The sequence below is a fragment of the Ahaetulla prasina genome, chromosome 2 (assembly GCF_028640845.1).
Source record: "Ahaetulla prasina isolate Xishuangbanna chromosome 2, ASM2864084v1, whole genome shotgun sequence".
Classification (NCBI taxonomy): domain Eukaryota; kingdom Metazoa; phylum Chordata; class Lepidosauria; order Squamata; family Colubridae; genus Ahaetulla; species Ahaetulla prasina.
In genome coordinates, this window is record NC_080540.1 from 169,976,209 (window position 1) to 169,999,625 (window position 23,417).

Genomic DNA, 23,417 nt, shown 5'->3' on the forward strand with positions numbered 1-23,417 from the left:
GTTGGGCTGAGGTTGAGTATGTTGTGTGAACGCAAATTTTGTGATTTATAAAAGGTGGTTAAAAGCACATTGGTTATTCAGTATCTTTAACTCCAACTCTGAACCCAATTTCTTTTACAGGTATATCAGTTGGTTTGCGGAAACCAAATAAGGAATAGTCACTTTTTCTCCTAAAAATGTTTCAACTAACAGAATTAAGTTTGGAGTTGCTTTGTTGTCTTTACCATTGAGATTTTGTAGAGGTGAAACGAACCAGAGACAATATCATGCTATGCAGCCTTTCTGATCTGGGTTCCATGAGAGGGCATTAAGGCAGGAGTGAAATGCTCCCAGTTCGGACCGGATCACGTGATCTGGTAGCGATTGTGGCTGGTGGTTCGGCAATCTGGTAGCGATGGTGGAGCGAAGCTCTGCCCGGGTGTCATTACTTCCTGGTTTTAACCAGGAAGTAATGTGGTTGTTTTACCTTCTGTGCATGAGCAGGAGGTTTTGCGCATGTGCAGGTTTTGCTCATGCATAGGTCTGTACATGTATGCGATGCATGCACTTCCAAACTGGTAAGGAAGGTAAGTAGATTTCACACCTGCATTAGGGATTTCATAAGAGATAACTTAAAAAATAAATACTGTAGGTATTTTTTTTTTTACTCTGTGCATCACACAATCACAACGATGGGAAATTTTACATATCACACCTGCCACTTGCTTATTATTTTAGATGTGAAAGTGGACTGAGAGTAGGTTAGAAATGAATTGGATTGTGACATTTTCTAATTTTTTGAAAATTTTATGCAGAGTCACTGTGACCTGAAAAATTGCCTCAAGGGTAATCCAAGGTAAAAAAAAAAAAGTTGGAAAAGGCTCATATGATGACAGTTTCATAACTGAAAAAGACCCTGAATCAAATCCCACTTTTATCATTCCCATAGAGCTTTAATTTCCCTCCTTGCACTCTGTACAATAATGCTGTCTTGCTTCTTAATAAAGACAGGTTTTTTTCCAAACTCTGTTCTGTAGAACTCTAAAGGTTCTATGAAAGACAAAGCCCCCTCCCTCCCCCCCCCAAAAAAAGTTCATTTCAGCACATTCAATTTTCTATTATTAAATTTTTGCATCTTAATCAGCGGTTCTGGGAAATTTAAAAAAAAACCCAACAGGTTACACAGCCTGAACAAGTTTGAAAATCCCTGAGATAAGGCATTTGAAACACTTTCAAGCATTCTGAGCCATTTGCAAACATCAGATATGATAATTAGGGGACAGTTACTCTTTTTTCCACATAGTTTACTTAAAAAGAGCAACTGAAGTGGAAAATGTGCTGCAGTCAGAAATTACTGCCATGGGATGGTGGGCAGGACTTTAAAAGAAAAAAAAAACACCCAATCAAGGTCATCTAGTTCAGTTAGAGCATTCAGTTATAGGACTCCACACACACACATATCATCTAAAATAGGATACAGGAACTGTGCCTCGGAGCTACTGCATTTAAGGTTCCTTTGTTCAGGTATGAAGGTTAATCAAGGTATTACGTAAAACAGCAACCTTTCTGTCATGGAGGCCGGGTATAGACGTAATGGATCTGTGCAAGTGGCAGGCCACACACTCACGCACATAACTTCATTTGTGCATGCAGCGGGCATTTGCACCTTCCTGCTTGTGTAAGTGGAGCTGTGAGCACAAGCAAGTAGAGGTTTTGGTGAACTGGTGTAATAAAAACAGCCTCATTTTAAATGTAAGGAAAAACTAAAGAGATCATTGTCAATTTCAGAAAAGGCAGGCACAGCCACACATCTCTGTGTATTAATGATTCACCTGTGGAGGTGGTTAGCAGCATCAAGTTTCTGGTTGTGCAGCTAACAAGTAAGCTAGCTTGTCGCTCAACAGTGAGACACTGGTGAAGCGGGCACATCAACGCCTGCATTTTCTGCATTGCATGAGAAAAGTACATCTTCCTTCCCCTGTCCTTACCACTTTCTATAGAGGGATGATTGAGAGCATCCTGTCATATTGCATTACTGTCTGGTTTGGAAGCACTACTGCTTCAGACAGGAAGGTCGTGCAGAGTGGTGAGGACAGTAGAAAAGGTTATTGGTAGTTTATTTCCTTCTATCCAGGACATAGCATATAAGCGATGCTTCAGTAGGGTCCTCTGGATTGTCTGGGACGCTACACATCCTCTTCATCCCCTGTTTTCCTTGTTATCTTCCGGGAGGAGGCTTCGTGGTATCCCAAGCAGAACATCCAGATTCGGCCATTGTTTTGTTCTATATAGCATCAACCTTGTGAACTCCCAAGGGGTAGGGGTGTGTGTGTATAGATAGATAGATAGATAGATAGATAGATAGATAGATAGATAGATAGATAGATCTATCATGTGTGTTGAGTATGGGTAGATATATACTTTCATTTGAGAGCAGGCAACAGAATTTCATTTTTAATGTGTGTCAGTGTGTTCAGAGTAAAAAAAATGACAATAAAGGTACAGGTTAGTGGGCCACAGCCTGGGGGTTGGGAACCCCTGACATAAAAGAGTATTTAATGATAAATATACCAATTGTAGTCAATCATGGAATATCTTACCTGATTCAGTTGTCTGAGCTACTAACTTTCACAGTTTTAATTCTAATTTAACTTCTGTGGACCTCATCCCGTATTTAAGAGGTTCCTAATGGGGCTGCATAAGTGCACTAACGTATCTATCGTCCCTGTCACATTTTAATTTTTTATTTTATTTTGTTTATTTGAATTTGTAATTTTTTGTTTGATGAATAAATAAGTAAGTAAATACTGTAAGTAAATAAATTAAAAAAATATTATTTCTTCTGCCTCCTAGCAGAGTGGAAATAGTTTTCTGCAGCCTGCCTCTAGTCTATTACGTTGCCCAAATAAACAGCACAGAGCAGGGGTCCTCAAACTTGGTAGCTTTAAGACTTGTGGACTTCAGCTCCCAGAATTCTCCAGCCAGCTATGCTGGCTGGAGAATTCTGGGAGTTGAAGTCCACAAGTCTTAAAGCTGCCAAGTTTGAAGATCTGTGGCATAGAGGACTTCTGATCAAGAGAGTGACCATTAGCAATATGAAAACTAAGGAGTTTGTAATTTGTTCTGCATGCTATATTCAGATGACACCAGGGGGAGCGGGATGACCCGTTGCAGGGACGTGCTGAGGAGTTTAACGGTTATCTATACGATAAAATCGTTCAGCTTCGGGACGGTCTGGACCAAAATTGTGGCGATTCGGACGGGGCGTCTGAGGGCGGTCTTGGTGATATTGTCTGGGATGAGTTTGACCCTGTGGCTCCCGAGGACATGGACAGGTTGCTGGGTAGATTGAATGCCACCACGTGTTTACTGGACCCGTGCCCCTCCTGGCTGGTGCTGGCCACTCAGGAGGTGACACGAGGCTGGCTCCAGGGGATTACGAGCGCTTCCTTGTTGGAGGGAGTCTTTCCGGCCGCCTTGAAAGAGGCGGTGGTGAGGCCCCTCCTCAAGAAGCCTTCCCTGGACCCGGCTGTTTTAGGTAATTATTGTCCGGTCTCCAACCTTCGCTTCGCGGCGAAGGTTGTAGAGAGTATGGTGGCATATCAGTTTCCCCTGCACCTGGAGGAAACTGTCTATCTAGACCTGTTCCAGTCCGGCTTCCGGCCCGGTTACAGCACTGAAACGGCTTTGGTCGCGTTGGTGGATGATCTCTGGAGGGCCAGGGATAGGGGTTGTTCCTCTGCCCTGGTCCTATTAGATCTCTCAGCAGCTTTCGATACCATCGACCATGGTATCCTGCTGCGCCAGTTGGAGGGATTGGGAGTGGGAGGCACCGTTTATCGGTGGTTCTCCTCCTATCTCTCCGACCGGTCGCAGACAGTGTTGACGGGGGGGCAGAGGTCGACCCCGCGGCGCCTCACTTGTGGGGTGCCGCAGGGGTCGATTCTCTCGCCCCTTCTGTTCAACATCTATATGAAGCCGCTGGGTGAGATCATCAGTGGCTTCGGTGTGAGGTACCAGCTGTACGCTGATGACACCCAGCTGTACTTTTCCACACCGGGCCACCCCAATGAAGCTATCGAAGTGCTGTCCCAGTGTTTGGAAGCCGTACGGGTCTGGATGGGGAGAAACAGGCTCAAGCTCAATCCCTCCAAGACGGAGTGGCTGTGGATGCCGGCATCTCGGTACAGTCAGCTGAGTCCACGGCTGACTGTTGGGAGCGAGTCATTGGCCCCGATGGAGAGGGTGCGCAACTTGGGCGTTCTCCTGGATGAACGGCTGTCTTTTGAGGACCACCTGACGGCCGTCTCCAGGAGAGCTTTCCACCAGGTTCGCCTGGTGCGCCAGTTGCGCCCCTTTCTAGACCGGGATGCCTTGTGCACAGTCACTCACACCCTTGTGACGTCTCGTCTGGATTACTGCAATGCTCTCTACATGGGGCTCCCCTTGAGGGGCATCCGTAGGCTTCAGTTAGTCCAGAATGCAGCTGCGCGGGTGATAGAGGGAGCCCCTCGTGGCTCCCGTGTGACACCTATCCTGCGCAGGCTGCACTGGCTACCTGTGGCCTTCCGGGTGCGCTTCAAGGTGTTGGTGAACGTCTTCAAAGCGCTCCATGGCATTGGGCCGGGCTATTTACGGGACCGCCTGCTGTTACCGAATACCTCTCACCGACCCGTGCGCTCTCACAGAGAGGGACTCCTCAGGGTGCCGTCGGCGCGACAGTGTCGTCTGGCGACGCCCAGGGGAAGGGCCTTCTCTGTGGGGGCTCCCGCCCTCTGGAACGAACTCCCCCCAGGACTCCGTCAACTTCCGGACCTCCGAACCTTTCGTCGCGAGCTTAAAACTCACTTGTTCATCTGCGCTGGACTGGGTTAGTTTTAAATTTATGGGTTTTTAATGGGTTTTTATCCTAAATTTTTTAATCTTGGCCAATTTAATAAGTTTTTTAATTGTATTTTAATTGTATTTATACTGTATCATTGTGTATTTTTACCTGGCTGTGAACCGCCCTGAGTCCTTCGGGAGAAGGGCGGTATAAAAATTTAAATAATAAATAAATAAAAATAAATGACACGGAGAGCAGAAATCAGGCACTTCAGCAGGAGGTGCGATCAGGCATATCAGCCACCAGGAGACCAATCTTGTCCTGTTGTTTGAACAGCTCTCAAATCTGTGATTATATGACCCACAAGATAAGTGGGCCTGAGTCTGATTGGAGCCCAGATGAAAAGTCTGCCTGGCAGTCACAAGTTATTTTCATAAAGTCTACTTCAACATAAGTCCAGCTCCTTGTGACTTCATGGACATCAACTCCATGCAGTTTTTGGCAGCAAAATGAGAGTTCTTTGTCATAAACTTCTTCTACGATAATACCGTATTAACCAGATACACAATACACTCTGGGATTATAAGAAACTAGGATCTTCTATACACAGTACAAGGCCTACATGGTTCCCTTCGCCTGAAAACATCTTTGTAACATGTTGAATTTCATGATGGAAAATAGGTAACTTTTTACATCAGGAGTCTCCAACCTTGGCAACTTTAAGACTTGTGGACTTCAACTCCCACAGTTCCTCAGCCAGCTTTGCTTTGCTTTGGAGTTGAAGTCCGCAAGTCTTAAAGTTGACAAGGCTGAAGACTTTTGTTTTACATAGTGAGACCTCTGGCCCATTTTGTCCAAAATGGTGTAGACTGGTTGCATATGACTCTCAAGACTTCCAATCAGTTCTTAGCTATACCTAGAGATGCTAATTGCAGAACCTCTGAAGCAAGTCATGTGACCTACCACTGATTCTTAATACCCTCCCCCCAGGGAGGGAGGGAGGAGGGAGGGAGGGAGGGAAGGAAGGAAGGAAGGAAGGAAGGAAGGAAGGAAGGAAGGAAGGAAGGAAGGAAGGAAGGAAGGAAGACAGACAGAAGCTTCACTGGCAGATTAACCCCAGACCTGGGATATTTTCTTTTCATAAATAAAAAACAACATAAAGGGCATGACACTACCATTCTACCATCATCCCAAACTGAAAGAAAACAAAATCACTAACTTTTTAATACCGGGAATATTCTGACCAATTCTTCTCACTAGATATTTTGTTAAGTTTGCTTATTATACACACTTACAAGCGCATACACACACATGCATGATGAAAGTGAAGGATATGGAGAAGCAAAGCTGCATGCCAGATTCTTTATCTTTCTCTCCCCAACCCCATTCCAACTCATGGAAAACAACCTCCACATTTCTGGTTAGTAGTATTGGCACTGAATAAAATGCTAAGCTCAAGGAATGTGGAATCAAGCTTTCTGCTCTGTCATTCATTTTGGGTGTCTCTCTCCAAGAGTTTACCAAATGAAGCAGGTGACGTCTTTGTTGTTAAGAGGCCCCAGAGACATAATCTGATCCCTGATTCCCAAAGTGGATCAAAGCTTCTAGCAACCTAAGCCTAAGAAGGGAACCACAGATACCAGACACAACACAGAGAGTGCTTCTGACGCATGTTCCTCACAGAATTGCCATGACAATGGAATTCCCCAGCCTCTCCAGCATGGAAGTTCACTGATACAGCAACATCTACAACAATGAAGCCTCTAAGATGCCACTTTTCTGTTTTCGGCTTCTCTGCAGAGAAGTTTCCCAAGCCTCCCTTCAAATGAACACAGCAGCTTCCATATCATGCATTAGCAAAATTTCTTTTTTTTTTTTTGCAAAAAAGTTTATTATTTTTTTTAAACACACACACACACACACAAACATACAATACATTTTTTCTGAACAGAATATTGGCCAGGTTTCAGATTTATACAACTTTTAGTTCTCTTCCAACACATTTTATATGTTTACATTAATATATTTTTCCTTTTCTCTCTCATTTTAATTTTCTTTATTTATTTATGTCGTATATCTAATCTTACCCTTCGATCTGAATTCTAGTCATTTATCAACTTCCCTCCCCCCCCCCGCTTTCTCATTACTCCCTCTAAATTAAACCTTTTATTTCCAAACCAATAGTTTTCAGAATTGGTATTTATAAAATTTTATATGTACTACTTATCAAACATTAAAATCACTCATATATTTACAATTCAAAACAATTCATATAATATTCAACATCAGCAAAATTTCTGTGTGAGCCAGGAGAGAAAGACCCCGAAGCCAACACAACTAATGCAGAACCAGACATGGTATGTTTGTGGGGGCATCATTATTAGTAGCTTTCCCCACTCACTTGTTGCCCACTGTCAGAATAGCACCAAACGTCTACACCTTTAATCATTTTATAGAGCATTTCAGCTAAACAGTCTGAATGACCAGATGGACAGTATTTGTGGAGATTCCTATTAGTGAAAGCTGTGCCTCTTTTGCATCTGTCTACCTTCAACCGAGAGCTGTGTTTCTGGAAATGCAGTTTTGGAATATGCAAAATAATGCCAGCTCAGTAGATTCTTTCTTGTACACAAAGCTTATCTGAAAATTGTACCTCCCAAGTTTGATAGTCACAGATGCAGGGGTGAAATGCTCCCGGTTTGGACCGGATTGCCCGATCCAGTAGCGATGGCGGCGGGTGGTTCAGAGAACCGGTAGCAAAAATCCCTGCCCCCCCCCACCATGCCCAGCTGAGTCGCGCGATCATCAGAAGTTTTTTTTTTTAACTTTTAAAAGCATTTTTTCTTTGGCCAAAGAAAAAATGCTTTTAAAAGTAAAAAAAAGCCTCTGATGATCGCGCGGCTCAGCTAGGATTGTCAGAACCCTTTAACAGCATTTTTTCTACAACCTCTTTGGCAGACGAGGTTGTAGAAAAAATGCTTTTAAAAGAAAAAAAAGTTGGCCACACCCACCTTGTCACATTACCCCCCCACCAAGCCACACCCACAGAACTGGTAGTAACAAATTTTACATTTCACCACTGCACAGATGTAGAACTAGCCAGGATTTAAAGAGAGGAAGAATCACTCATCTCCTGAGGTTTATTATTTAAATATAAAGTTATTTCAGATTGTGGCTATATATGAAACCTGAGAACTTTTAAAAGTAGCTTTTGTTTGGAAAAAGGCTGACCTAACCCATAAACTAAGGATATAGTAGAAAACAGGACATGGGATGCAGCATATCAATGACATTTAAAAAAAAAAAAAACCTGCTGAGCTGGCAAGTAATCTGATATATTCATGAGGCAGATTGTTAAATGAAGAGGTCATCATACCCCCAGCTTGGCTAGAAAAAAGAAGATCCATGCTGAGTCAGATCATGAGTTTGTGTGGCCTAGCACCAGCTCTTCCACATATACAGACTAAATTCGGATCCTCCAGCATTCAAAGCAGGTACTTTGTCACTAAACAGCAGCACTTTCCTTAAGTGCCTGGATGAAATTCTCCATGCAATATCTATTATTCTAAGGATCCCTGTTCCGGCTTATAAATCATAAACAAGAAATCTGGAGTGAAAATGACATGCTATTCAACGGTCATCCTTTTTCTTTTTTAATTCAATTTTTAAAGTCTGTTATTTCAATTTTGAACTTTAGCTCTGAAGGACAACTCTGGCTGATGGTCTAGCATCAGATGAAGATTACTTTGTCTGAGCCAGTGGTGGGATTAATTTTTTTTTACTATCGGTTCTGTGGGTGTGGCTTGGTGGGCGTGGCAGGGGAAGGATACTGCAAAATCCCCATTTCCTCCCAATCAGTTGGGACTCGGGAGGCAGAGAATAGATGGGGGCGGGGCTAGTCAGACTTTTTACTACGGATCTCCAAACTACTCAAAATTTCTGCTACCGGTTCTCCAGAACTGGTCAGAACCTGCTGAAACCCACCTCTGGTCTGAACATATGGATGGGCTAATGGTATGCAGTGAGATTATTTTCTGATATAAGGAAGAGACACAGGGGGAGGAGTTCCTACACTTTTAATAGCTTATGATAAAATCCAGAAACTTCAGAAGGTCTGCGAGTTTTCCATTCCTGGATTGGATAGATCTTCTTTTGCTTTCTTTACCCAACCAGGCTGCAAACACAGGAAGCTGTTTGCTTGGGCCCATTCTGGGACTGCTGGAGAAAAGGGAGTAAGCTTGATGAAGCAATTGCAGCCAACATATGCATGGGAAAGACTAGGATGAAGCAAGAGCCAAAGACACTGCAACACTTCCTGAATTTCCTTCAAGTAGGCATGGAGGGGATGACAGGGTTCCTCCAGAACTAAGTCACATCAAGAAAAACAAACTTATGCGAGTCTTTTCCAACCTTTCCACCAAACAAACAAGAGAAGCAGAAGTCTCCCTTCCCCAGCATATTACAAAGCTAGCAGCACCATCCTATGCATTCCTATTCAGAAGTCCCTTATAGAATAGAATAGAATAGAATAGAATAGAATAGAATAGAATAGAATAGAATAGAATAACAGAGTTGGAAGGGACCTTGGAGGTCTTCTAGTCCAACCCCCTGCTTAGGCAGGAAACCCTATAGTTCAATAAGATCCTCTTGTAGGATAAGGCTGCAGACCTGGTGGCATGTAAACCTTACATTAAACCTTAATGTGGTTCACTTTTGAGAGGATATACTCAGAGTTGCTCCATAAAGCTCTCAACTGGGTAAGCATGGGAGCCGTAAAGAAGTCATTACTAGCCATATCGAAGTATCAAGACTGAACCTAGCTATTGAGACAAAAATCCAAAATAAGTTTACCAGCATAGAGGGGGAGCAGGGAAATTCAAGTAGGTTTCAGCTTTTCTTGCTTTGGGCTCCCGCTCCACCAAGCTGGAACTTACAACCAATCTGCAGAGTTCCCCGCCCCTCCCCCCCATGGTCAGGTGATCAAAATACCAGAGGTTCGGCAACTGGCATGTATTTACAATGGTTGCAGCATCCTGGGATCATGTGATCACCGTGTGCAACATTCTCAAGATACTTCCGACAAAAGTAAATAGGGGAAACTGGATTCATTTAATAACCATGAAATTCAATAAATGACTATAGCCACACAAAAAAACAGTCATAAAATTGGACACAACTCTCTTAACAACTGCATTGCTTTGCTATGGAAGTTCTGGCTCCTATTGTGGTCATAAATCAAGAACAGCCTGTACACAATTCTAGCAGTGGGAGGAGATATTAGAGTTTCAAGATAGTTGGGCTTGCATCCCATGGTTGGGATTTGGGAGAATCCTTCTTTATAAGGCCAAGGACCCTTTTTATTGTAACATGGCTTCTTTTTCTAGAGATTAAGCTATACATTTCATCCATTTCTCACTTCAGAATAGAAGGGAACCATGCCACTGTTGTTGTTGTTTTTTCACCATGGTCAAAAGAGTTCCAATTAGGTTGTACACCTGTGGCTTAGAATCTGCAGAATTTGCAGATAAAGGTCTCTTTATACTGCCAATCAAAAGATGTTACCCAGTTATTCTGGGTAATTCCATGCCTTTTAATGTGGAATTTTTTAAAAAAAATGATAGAAAAAGTGAGGAAACAGAGGAAAATTAATAGCAGGAGATGAAAACATTTTTGACCAGAAGTAAGGCAACTGCAAAATAAAAGCCTAGCATGAAAGCACTAATAGGCTACACCAGAACAACTTTATGAAAACAGGAGATGAGAGATCTGTGAATTCCAGTTGTTGGGGAAGAACAGTGGGAAAGGCATTCAGGTTGAGAAAAGAAGGCCGCGACTGAAATCTAGAATTTTAGGACCGGATTTTGAGCTTTCGTTTAGGCTCCTTGGTTAAACAACAATCAGCTCTTCAAAAACCGCTAACACCTCATATAATTCTACTTGAGATGAGAACAAATCATATCAGCATCTGGCACTTAGGATGGGGAACAGGTAGTTGAAAATATGAAACATGTTGGGGAAGCCCCTAAGATTTTCACTGCTACTTTGATCCCTGCCTTTGAGGAGCTCATGGTTCAATATCACCGCCACATGTCAAAAAACCCCAGAATTATCCCATTATGCAAGCAGGTTTTAATTAAATATGTCCGTGTATCTTGTGGGTGGGCATTTGAAAATATTAGATGCACTGTTTATCGGTTTATCTGATAGAGTGGGAAACGTATTGGAAATACAAGCAAGATAACCAGAAGCCTCTCCCATTCTTGAATTTATTACGGTTTTTTCCCGGAAAAGGAATGATTGGTATGAGCCGTCAGTAACATCTGCCTTCTATTAGCCACAGTGATTGCATTTAACAACCTCGTCTAGTACCATATCTATTCCAACAAGCAGATCCCAAAACTTTGTTGAAATGTTTCTCAGCCCGGTTATCAAAAATCCTCTTAAATGTAGATGTTCCGAGAGGAAATCAGGCTGTTACACTTCATTAATAGCAGGAGAACATAAGATTCCATTTTTGCCATAGAATGACTGGGTTGGTTCTCACTGACCCCCTCTTCCATGCTTTAATTTTTAATTGCATAGTTCGCTAGGCCCATGTAGCACAAGATGAGGCTCAGAGCTTCCACTGAATGCCTCTAGGCATGTTGCTCAATAATGGGTCCTTACAAACTCTCATCCCCAGGAAGAGGTTCTCCAGATTTCTGAAGATCCTTCTTCTTGACCACCTGACCGATGTAAATGTATCTTGTTTGAGAATCCATAACAACCCTAACAATAAAGCATCACATTTCTCTCTACTAAGTACACACCCAACACTTACCAAAGCCTGAAGTATGTTGACTTTTTCTTTACCACCAATTTAAAAAATCAAGTATCAGGCAAGATTAACGCTCATATACTCCTCTCAAGCCTGCAACAATAGCACCAATCTAGCCTGACCCATCTTGCCTATACTGGAACAGTCTCAACACAAGCCATAGAAGATGAGAGCCTGTGCTAACACAGCACAGTAGGAATATTTTCTCCTTACCAAGAAGGCAGTCTCGGTAAAGCATGTATTTGTATGTGCATACCAAGTCTTTTTTAAAAACAGGATTTTTAAAAACCTACTAATTGACAGAAGCTGGAAATAACCAGAAAAACTCTTCGGAAAGGCAAAACTATGATTAGCTACAATTTTTCGTTCAGAAACGGCACATGGTCCTCTAAAACCCCAAATCCAGGGAAAAAATGACTTGGACTGCATATCTGATCAAAGCTTTTATCTACTTGGCAACCTCTAGACATACTGCACTTCACCTGTCACCCCTGTCACCTAAAATGGGTACTGTAGTTGCACCTGTTTGGGAAAATCACCACCTTTCTACCGGTAGATTCAAAGCAGGTTGGAGCCAAATTGAAATTCAGCTTTTTAGACCAGGCAGGATAGGGGAGTAGAACAAAGAGACCAGTCAGGCCTTGGTGTAAGAAGGACACTATATCCAGGTGAAGCAAAAGAAGTCCAAAGCAAATAAATCCCTTGATGATTATCATACTATCTTACATAGCCCCCAAAGGGTAAGTAAATGTTTAAGCGCTGTGCCTCTGTTACTAAGGACAATAAGGGACAATTACCTGAAAGACAAGACCTTTCCGTCTTCCAAATCAATAAAACAAAACCTGAATTATGGCGAGCCAGAAACATAAAAAGAAACAAATGGAGAGAGGCTAGAGAACAAAAATAAATGAGTTCTATCAAGTGTTTTGAACTCTTTAAAGTATAATATAAATGCTAATGCACGGAATCAACATAAGAGTTTCAGACGGCTGGGGCCAGTGAGTCAAGTTTTATGCAACAAAGTAATACTAAAGTGTGATATTGCTTGGATTTCCTGGACCAGAACATGTCAATTAAATTTAGCTGAAAAGGGAAACCCACTAGACCCTGTTACAGGCAATACTACTTGTTTGCATTATAGATGCCTAGGCAGAGGGTAGGATAGGGTGGGGTGGGGTGAGGTGAAAGGAAAAGAAAGAAACTATCACAGCCTCCCTCAACTGTGGCAGATTCCCAAGGTGGATGAATTACCAGCTTCCATCATCCCCACAACCAGCATATCCCATTCCTTCACTACTGGGGATGGCTGCGCAACAGATTCAAACCACTGGCATTCTAATCGCTTATGGTTCTTAGTGGGAAGAGAAGTCCCACCGAATTGAAAAAGCGATTCCTGCTGGTTCCAGAAAACGCGCAAGTGTGTGTGTGTAGTGGTGGTGGGGGGACTTCAGCCTTCAGTCTCCAACCAGCCAAACGGGGCTTCCACCCCACTCCGCCTTTCTAGGCTGCTTCGCTTTCGGAGCCGTTTCGAGGCCTTGCCCCGATCCCGTCCTCGGAGAAAGAAAAGCTCAATCCCACCACCCCGCGTGAGATCCTTTTTCCTGGGCGAGTCACGAGGCGCAGAAAATGCAGAAAAGGGGAGCCCTCTCCCCAGCCCCCCACGTTTGGGCTCGTCTTTCCTTGTCTACGCCAGTCGCCGGCTCCCTTCGCAGCGGGTTGCTGTCATCGTTCCCCCCCACAAGCAGGGATCCGCCGCCGGCTCGAGTCGGCTCTTACCTTGGCTAGAGGCGCCGCTCTTCTCGGCCAGGCTCACGCCCTTCTCCTCTGCTGTTCGCCCTTTAATTCCATCTGGGGAGGAGAAAAGAGAATCGGAGTGGTGAGCGCCGGAGGAGCTGCTACCGCTGTTGCTCGTTTTAGCGGCGGTGCCCAAGGCTGGGTGCAGTCCTGGCATGGGTGGGCCCTCCTCCCGGCTGCTGCCTCCCCTCGGGTAGGGAGCGCGCAGGAGAGATCCGTTAAGCTTCTTTGCTGGGTTCACACGCCACGGGTCAAGAAGGGCAGCGAGCCATGGTGGGGCCAATCCTCCACGCGGGCGCTAGAGCTCAGCGGCGAGGCTCGGCAATCCCTGCCAGCTCCATCACTCAGAAGCAACAGCCGCTTAACGCCACTCCAGGCGGATCCACCTGCGCCCCGTCGTTTCTCCCCACCCGCGCAGCCGATCGGAACCAAGGCGCCGGAGGAGGACCGCGCGAACAGGGAACAACAGAAGAGGAAATGAAGGAAAAGAAGGGGAAGAATGAAAAAAAAAGGAGGAGGAGGAGGGAAAAAAATAGAAAGAAAGGAACCCGCACTGAGCAGGGGGAGAAAGTTGCATTGTTTGCCGAGGGCGCTCGCGATTGGCCCAACCTCGACCAATGGCAGGGCACTCGGAAAGTTTGCTGTTCAAGTGCTCCATCTGGCGCTCGGGAGCGAAGCGCCCGCCTCCCCAGCGCTCGACTTCTTCCCAGACGTCAGAGTCAAGAGGACGCCGACCTGTTTCAGCCCAATTCAAATGCTAAGTTCCACAACCCGAACTTTAACTTTTGTGGGAAATGTGGGAACGCGACCCGCGATTGGCGACGACTGCGTTGGAAGCGCTTGGCAGCTTTTGTTTCTTTTTCCCCAGACACGGAAAGAGGATAGTTTCCAAAGCTGCTCTCATGGTTAATTCGAGGGAATGGGCAGGGAGTTAGATCTGAAAGTGCAAGATCAGCTATGGCAGGGGTCCCCAACCTGGGCAACTTTAAGCCTGGAGGACTTCAACTTCCAGAATTCCCCAGCCAGCAAAGTCCTTCAGGCTTAAAGTTGCCAGGGTTGGACACCCCCTGAGCTTGGCCTAAGAAGCAAGGCCCGGAAGTTCAGGAGGCTTTGCTCACCAAGCTTGAACTACAACATGGGGACAGTAGTCTGAATTGAAGCTCACTGAGGGTCAGCGGACAGTGGGAGTTGTGATTAAAGGCCTGATAATTTTAATCAGAATTTATTCAGAACCTTCCCATTGATATGATTTGGAATCAGTGGTGGGTTGCCCCCGGTTCAGACCGGTTCTATAGAACCGGTAGTAAAACCAGCGGGAGGTTCTGCCCACTGACTCGAACGTCATCAAAAGTGATCTGCGCATGCGCAGAAGAGCGCGCACGTGGGCATGATGCGAACCGGTAGTAAAGGTAAGTAGAATCCACCCCTGCTTGGAGTATGTTGCTTACAGGTAGACCGCCTTCAAGCACCATTTCCAGTAGTGACCATTTGCACTTACAATGAGAAAAAAGTAACTTTTCCTCACATTTATGACATGTAAAGCAAAGGAAAGCTGCAGTAAGATGGTAAGCAAGTTTCACTTAGCAACAACCACTTCCTTTAAAAACCGAGTTGCCAGACCCAATTCTGGTTGTTAAACAAGGACTGCTTGTATTACTATTTTTAAAAATGGATGGTCCATATTCTTGCACTGGAGGAATAATAATGAATTCTTAAGTTTTAATTCTCCTTTAGAATCAAACCAAACTCAAGTCTAGAGAGCGCTAAGATACACTAAATTTTTAATATAATTTTTAACTGCCATCTCTTATTAAATGTTAGGCAAGAGACTGCAGTTTACTGGGAAGGGCATTCTAAATTCAGTTTGTACAATTAAAGTGATACAATTTTTGTACCACTGTACGCTTTGGTATACAATGACTGGTAGAAAGAACTATTTCAATAGATTTGGTGAACCAAAATCAGAATTCATATTAAGACATGCTGTAATAAAGATTAGTTGAATAAACTATAATTTGGTGCATTTATATCTCACTAAGGCATAATGTGGATCATGTTGGTTTTACAGTAGTGGTAGTTAAAAATGTTGTATGAACCCAATTAATGTATGAAAACCATAGTTTAGTGGGTTGGGTAAATTCAGACAATACTTAACAAAGCATAAAGTAGAGTTTGGGGAAATATAGTCTTTCTTCTAAATGAAGTCAATCATTTAACACTTCAGGTAGTCCCCAACTTATGACCACAATTGAGCCCAAAATTTATGTTGCTAAGTGAGAAATTTGTTAGAATAGAATAGAATAGAATTTTTATTGGCCAAGTGTGATTGGACACACAAGGAATTTGTCTTGGTGCATATGCTCTCAGTGTACATAAAAGAAAAGATACGTTCATCAAGGTACAACATTTACAACACAATTGATGATCAATATATCAATATAAATCATAAGGATTGCCAGCAACAAGTTATAGTCATACAGTCATAAGTGGAAAGAGATTGGTGATGGGAACTATGAAACGATTAATAGTAGTGCAGATTCAGTAAATAGTCTGACAGTGTTGAGGGAATTATTTGTTTAGCAGAGTGATGGCCTTCGGGAAAAAACTGTTCTTGTGTCTAGTTGTTCTGGTGTGCAGTGCTCTATAGCGTCGTTTTGAGGGTAGGAGTTGAAACCGTTTATGTCCAGGATGCGAGGGGTCTGTAAATATTTTCACTTAAGTGAGTTCTGCCCCATTTTACGACTTTTCTTCACTTCAGCACATTTGTTAAGTGAATCACTGCAGTTGTCAAATTAGTAACATGGTTGATAAATGAATCTAGTTTGTCAGAAGGGATCAGTCATGTAATCCCAAGACACTGCAAGCATCACGAATATGAGTCAGTTTTCAAGCATCTCAAAGTAAATCAAGTGACCATGGGGATGCCGTGACAGTCATAAGTGTGAAAAACAGTCATGTCCCTTTTTTCAGTGCTATTCTAGATTAGAATGATCACTAAGTGAACTGTTGTAAGTGGAGGAAAACCTCTATCTTAAAAGCCTGCAGGAAATCTGCATGTATCAAACCTTTGAAAACTAGCATTTGTTATTGATTTTTTTCTCATGTGAGATCTTTACCAGAAGAGACAGTTTCCCTTCCACTTTCTTCTATTTCTTTCTTTTGTAGTATAATTATATTTAAACATTGTCACAAAAGAGTCTCCAAAATTGAATTTATCTTGTTCCCTGGAATCTCAAGAAGAAAATCAATCTGGTAGATAGGTAAAATTTTAGTTCAGTTAAATGCCAAGTCTATGATTTGGCTTACATCTGGTACAACTTACGACCACAATTGAACCCAAAAGTTCTTTTGTTATGTGAGACATTTGTCAAGTGACTATTGCCCCATTTTAAGACCTTTCTTGCCACAGTTGTTAAGTGAAGCACCGCAGTGGTTAAGTTAGTAAGACAGTTCTTAAGTGAATCTGGCTTCCCCATTGATTTTGCTTGTCGATAGGTTGCAAAATCACATGACCTTGGCACACAGCAATGGTCATAAGTATGAGTCAGTTGCCAAGCATGTGAATCTTGATCACATGATCATGAGGATGCTGCAAAAGTCACAATTGAAAAATGGTCATTAGTCACTTTTTTAGTGCTATTGTAACTTTGGATGGTGACTAAATGAACTGCTGTAAGTCAAGGACTCTTCATTATGAGTCATTTATACACCATATTAAACTATTAATACAAGTGCAGCAGTTTGGTTTGCCCATCAGTTTAGGCCAATTAACACTACATTAATGCTTCAGCATGATGTAGGAATTTAAAATTGTATTTACATTATACAGATTTATCAACCACGAGTACCAGTCAGCTTATATCGGACTATTGCACATGAAAATTCCAAAAGTTGTGAGTCAACTGGATAACCCATGGCAAGAATAATGAAGCTGTAAAGAGTTGGCCTTCTATTCCATTAGGATAAAAATTAACATTAGTCAATTGAGCCACAGCTATGTTTAAAGGCACGGTAAAGAAACCCTAAAAGTGAGATCTTTCCATCCTTGTTTCAGTGCTGGAGAGTCAACCAGAGAAACCAACTGCTTTAAGTGAGGGAAGAAATCAGTGTTGAATCATCGCTTGGGTCTGCAGGGGCTCAGATCTCTCGCTCATGGAATTGACCAATCACATGGGGGATAGTATTGAAATCATAATCCCTCCAACCTTACAGTCTCTCGGCGTTAACATTCCCTAACTTGGTATATTGTAGATTTCAAAAACCAAATCTCCTCTGAGCCTGTATTACAATTTCCCCAAAACCCAGCCATTTTGTGAAATGCTTCAGGTTCAGGAAGGATTTGCTGCAGCCTTTCTTTGTTGCTCTAAGAAAAAGTAAGTGCAACAACAGAGAGAGAGGTTGGTGGGCTAAGGAACCAGGTAGAAAAAAAAATCCTACTGTAGCATTTTGCCTTGAGAATGACTTGCTGAGTCTCTATTGCAAGACTATAAACGAAGCTGAAACATGTTTAAACAAATAAACACATTTCCTCATCGCTCTTCAAGTTACATGAAATATGTCTACATTTTCATTTAGCAAGAAGTTTGGTGAGCTATGCTTATCTGAACTATTTTTATGTTGTTCCTCCCCCCCCCCCATCCTCTCTTTCTGCTACCCTCTCCCTTTCTATGAATAGAATAACTGGATGATTTTGCTGCTGGAATAACTACAGCTGAATATGAATGTTTAATTCATATAATATGGTTTTGCTTCATGCTGTGAACTCAAGCACTATGGCTTATGGCCTAATGTATTTCACAAACTCAGACAATTGTGGTCTGAACAAACAATGGCTGAATTCACATACCATGAAAATTCCTGTTAGTTTCATTTTCTTGAAAAAGCCATTGTGTTCCAGCCCATTCATAACAGTAAGCCATTAACCATCATACACAAACCACAATGGCTGGGTTCTCAGAGTTTGGTAAACTAAAACCACATAAATGATATTATCCTACTGTGCATACAAATCCATTCTTATTTGGGGGGAGAATATGGATCAGGAAATTGAAGGCCATGGTTTCAAAATCACATAGGATGTTAAGCAGTAAGATGTCATTGTCTCTGTTAATCTTCCCAAATAAAGAATCCAAGTATGCTTTGTTTCATTACTGTCATTTCTTGTACCCAACCTCCAAAGGAATCAGTTATTAGCGACACTTCCTTTCAAGTGGTCACCTCACTGACATTTGCTATGACCTACTCATCAAACTGAAACGAAAGCTACACATCAGCGAAAGAATCATAAAATTAGCACAGGAGGTTCTCACATTGCTATTTATACTCCTGGAGAAAAACATGGCGTGCAAACACTGCTAGGTTGGAATATCCCAGTCAGAGTAGAATTACACATCAGGGATGTGATTAACGGGGGGGGGGGGGGGGAAACCATTCCAGGAAAAAAGGATATATTTTTTTTCAAAATAAATGAATAAATCTCAGGGTGCTAAAAATAAAAGGCAAGGATAGCATAATCAAGGTTAAAGAGCTGCTTTGCATAGTTAAGGTCCCCGTTCAAGGCTCTAGCTCCTAGATCAGCAAATCAAATTGAGAAATGCTTGAATGCTTCTGCAACTGGACCAACAGTACAAGCATAAAAGACTTCTATGATAATTTAATGTGGATGGCAGCAGAGAAAAAAATAGTTATTTCTGTCTAAGCACTATTTCTGCCCCCAATAGTCCTAAAATGGTTTTTGTCATTTAGAGCAGGGGTCTCCAACCTTGGTCCTTTTAAGACTTGTGGACTTCAACTCCCAGAGTTGAAGAGCAAAGCTGGCTGAGGAACTCTGGGAGTTGAAATCCACAAGTCTTAAAGGGACCAAGATTGGAGACCCCTGATCTAGATCAGTCCAGGTCAGTCAGATTAAGTTAAAAAGAGAAAGAGAGAGAGAGAGAGAAATGTAAATAGGGGAAAAAAATACAAATCCTCATCAGAGTTAAGATTCCCCCAAATTTCAACTTTAAAAGGAAAAGAAAAGGATGGGAAATGCATCGATTTCTAAATAGACATTTAACCAATTAATAGGCAACAGCTGTATATTCAAATCTCTGTTGAGTTTAATGAGCAGGAAATAGGGATAAAGCAGGAAGGCTTTACATTCTACTTACAAGCTGCTTCTTAATCAGAGTTAAATGGTCCTACCTTGGTCTCTAATGAAATTCATATCATTGAGCCATAGTGATGCAGTGCAGTACCGCCGGCTGCCTGCAATTTGGCAGTTCAAATCTCACCAGGCTCAAGGTTGACTCAGCCTTCCATCCTTCCGGTGGGTAAAATGAGGACCCAGATTGTTGGGGGACAATATGGTGACTCTGTAAACTTAGAGGGGGCTGTAAAGCAGTATATAAGTCTAAGGGCTAGTGCTATTTCAATTTCATACAATCATATCTACTTCACCCTCCTCCTCTCATAAAACTGTGTAAGACATCTGTGACATTGACTAGACTTTCCACCCTCATCACAGAACAAGGAAGAGGGGGTTGGGGTTGGGGAAGCAGTGAAGCTGACAAAGAGTAACAACTACTCATGGTGAAGAAAAACAAACATCAATGTATCTCATGCGTGTAGATTAAATGGCAAGCAAGAATGTAAAAGGTGTTTTGGCCTTAATTACATTTAGGAAGAACAGTATTCTTCCCCCCCCCCCAAAAAAAGAGTCATTTGTTCGAAACAATCTATTTTTACCTTTCTTCATCAACTTCCACCAAGCTGACTTCAGAATAATTCAGAAACATCAACAGGAGAGAGGCAGGATAAAAGAAAAACAAGATGGCAGTCATGATTGAAATCCTACCTCTTTTTATGTATTTGTGGCCTGTTAAAAAGTGGGCGGAGCTTCAACCATGTGGTCACAGCTGCTCCTAGTCTCAGGTTACCCTCTGAAACAAATTATACTTCCATTTCCCAGTAAGTATGCTCAGAAAAGTTAAGAGTCAAAATGTATCATTATTTTAAGAACAATAGGAAATCTCCTGCAATTATCATTCTAGTTATAAACAATAAAAAAGAACCCAGATACACAGAACTTATTGAGTTACGATTGTTATCCTGATTCACTGTTTATTTAGATTTGGACTTTTCAAAGCTTTGAACCTTTATCCAAGTTTCCTGATTGTGCCAAAATAAAAAAAAGAACTTTTTCACTGGCAAGCTTTAATACACTGCCATTTAGGATACTAGAAGGGTATTCCAGAAGCCAAAAGATTTTGCCAGTCCAAGTCTGGATACAGGAAATGTATACTGTTAAATCCATTAAACATATTGCATTGTTGGAAACTTGCATAACCCCTTCTTTGTATGCTTATTCCAACATAAATCCTTCTAAATTCGGCAGCATTTTCTTGTAGCAAACATGCTTCAGATTATATTCTTAGTGAATTAGTCTTCTTTCTTATGTATAATGTATTAATAGATCCTACTTTATAAGGTTTTCAAAGAAGGAACATTGATCCAGCAAGAATTTGGCCCTTAGCTTAGGTGAATGGTGCTTTTGATACAATAGCTTTTTTTTTATTCTTGTGTTCTATTATTTATGTTTTTAATGCTTTTGTATTATGTTGCACTCTATCCAGACTCCATTAGAGTCAGGCTGGGCCAGAGTGAAACTTGTTTTAATGGGAGAAGGGAAGGGGAAATTTAGTAAATCAAAGAGTATGTTACAAGGCAATGCAATTAGTGCAAATTACATCATTTGCTCATGATGTAATTACATTACTGAGACAAACATAACTTATATTTCTATATTACTAATTACACAAATGCAAATAATCTGAATGATATTGCCATGGAAGTGATACAAAGTGTAATGGCATTTAATCCATTGAATGCAATATTTGTTGCATCAAAATCTGGGAAATTGAAGAAACATAAAGGTTAGCGTTACTAAAAAGGAAGAATATTATTTTTGGTATTTTTCTCCATTCTATTTAGGTTAAAAATGTTATCCAATTGTTTCTCCAATGCAGCTCTTGTATTGTGATCATTCTCTACACCACCCCCAAAGCAATAACCTAAGATGGTTAGACTGAAATTTGCATCTTCCCAATATAAACCTAAGGCTTCCATTTGAGACATCGGTCTTTCCACTCTCCAAAAATGCTAGACTACAACTCCCATCGACACTGAACTACCAGATATGAAGGACATCATGTGACTAAGACTTTCTACACAAATCAGGGACTAAGCTTCCTTGAAAATTCAACTTATTTTACGGTAGATCCAGGAGAACTTCCATGGAATGGAATGGAATGGAATGGAATGGAATGGAATGGAATGGAATGGAATGGAATGGAATGGAATGGAATGGAATAGAATAGAATAGAATAGAATAGAATAGAATTTTTATTGGCCAAGTGTGATTGGACACACAAGGAATTTGTCTTGGTGCATATGTTCTCAGTATATGCTTTTATTTGTTTACCATCACACTAGTCTTTGTAAACACACAATCCAAAATAGCTTCAAAGAACATTTAGAAAGGGGAAGAAACCAAAGAATACGGCTCTGTAGTTTTGGCCCTATCAATTGAACCTTGCCCCACAGATTGAAACCTGGCCACAAGGGTTAGTAAATTACAAGTATAGTGCAAAAGATTATAGTGGCTTCTCATGAATCTAGCCCTAAAGCGAGTCCCACTGAGTTCAAGAGACGTATCCCTCCATTAACACACAGAAGTTTGCAGCTTATAAATAAATAAAGAAGCATGCAACTCTGCAAATCTGGATCCCATTAGGTGCTTTTAAACCACACACATTTTAATAGAGGGAAACAGAAGCACATGTTTCACCCCTCCCTTCTGCCAAAATAATGAGATAAAAGGGCTTAATCCTGCCACGGGGATCTCCAACATGGATAATCCAGATGGGCAACTTGCAGATTCTGGTTCTCCCTGCCACCGCTTCTGCCTCCGTATATTCTCCAGAAGCTAACTATTCAGATACTTGGCCAACTGCGGCAGAAGAGCAATTGTTCCAGAGAGGGGTCCTTTCCTTCCCCAGCCAGGCCACAGAGGAAAAAGAAATGTGTCACCTCTGTGAAGTACAAAATATATAAATCTTCCATTCGTCCTTCAATATTGCTATCCTCCTTTGTATTTTGTCAAACTGTAAATTCAGCCATGCCTCCCTCCCCCCCCCCTCCCACCACCACTTCCCAAGACCTCTTTTCTCTTGTCTGCCCTTTTGCCCCTATTTGGAAACAAATGTGAAAGAAAACGTTTTTTATCTGGTCTGCTGCCTCAAGGCTATCCGTGACTTTTATAGTCTTTGATCTTTGAGTTTTGCAAGGATGGCCGTTCATCTCTTGAAAAATGAACTTGGCTTTGGAACGGGAAAAGGCTGTGGGTCGCCAATAGGGGTGGTGGAGGGAGGAAAAACAGGGGAGTCAGTGAGGTTAGCACTTGCTCCCAAAGAGGCATCTCATATTGACAGCTTAGACTCTCCGGTTAGAAAAAGCAGTGGAAAAATACCATTAGCTACAGTGTCTCATTATAGAGTCTAGACCAGGGATGGCTAACCTTTTTGCCGTTGTGTGCCAAAAGCAGGGGGAGCGCAGAGGGGTCACAGGCACTTGTGTCCACACCCATAATTCAATGTGCCCGCCTGCCCACACAGGTGCACGTGACTTCCTCCCCCCCCCACATGACCCCCGCTTTTGGCACGCGATGGCATGGTGGGCCCGGTAGGTCCGTTTTTCGCCCTCCCCAGGCTCCAGAGCCTTTCTAAGAGCCTGGGGAGAGCAAAAATGGCCTTCCACACACACACACGCCCTGAGGCCCTCCAGAGGCCGAAAACAGCCTGTTTCCCGACTTCCAGTGGGCTCAGAAGGCCCAAAAACCAGCTGGCCGGCACTCACACGCACACCGGAGCTGAGCTAGGGCAATGCTCGCATGACCACCAATATGGCTCCGTGTGCCACCTGTGGCACCCGTGCCATAGGTTCGTCATCATGGGTCTAGACCAA

The 23,417-nt window shown here is 42.4% G+C and overlaps 1 protein-coding gene across 8 annotated transcripts in view; it reads right to left on the minus strand.

Annotated features, from left to right (window-relative positions):
• Nucleotides 1–23,417, minus strand: part of HDAC7 (histone deacetylase 7) — a 257,378-nt gene that overhangs the window by 148,540 nt on the left and 85,421 nt on the right. For 6 of the 8 annotated variants that reach the window (XM_058173332.1, XM_058173334.1, XM_058173335.1 and 3 more), the window contains exon 2: nt 13,398–13,469. The exons of 1 other annotated variant lie outside the window; for it this stretch is intronic. In XM_058173332.1, coding sequence (XP_058029315.1) covers nt 13,398–13,469 — 72 coding nt within the window. Of the gene's footprint in view, nt 1–13,397; nt 14,038–23,417 lie in introns of those variants that run through there. One more of the 8 variants, XM_058173331.1, reaches the window with a different exon arrangement.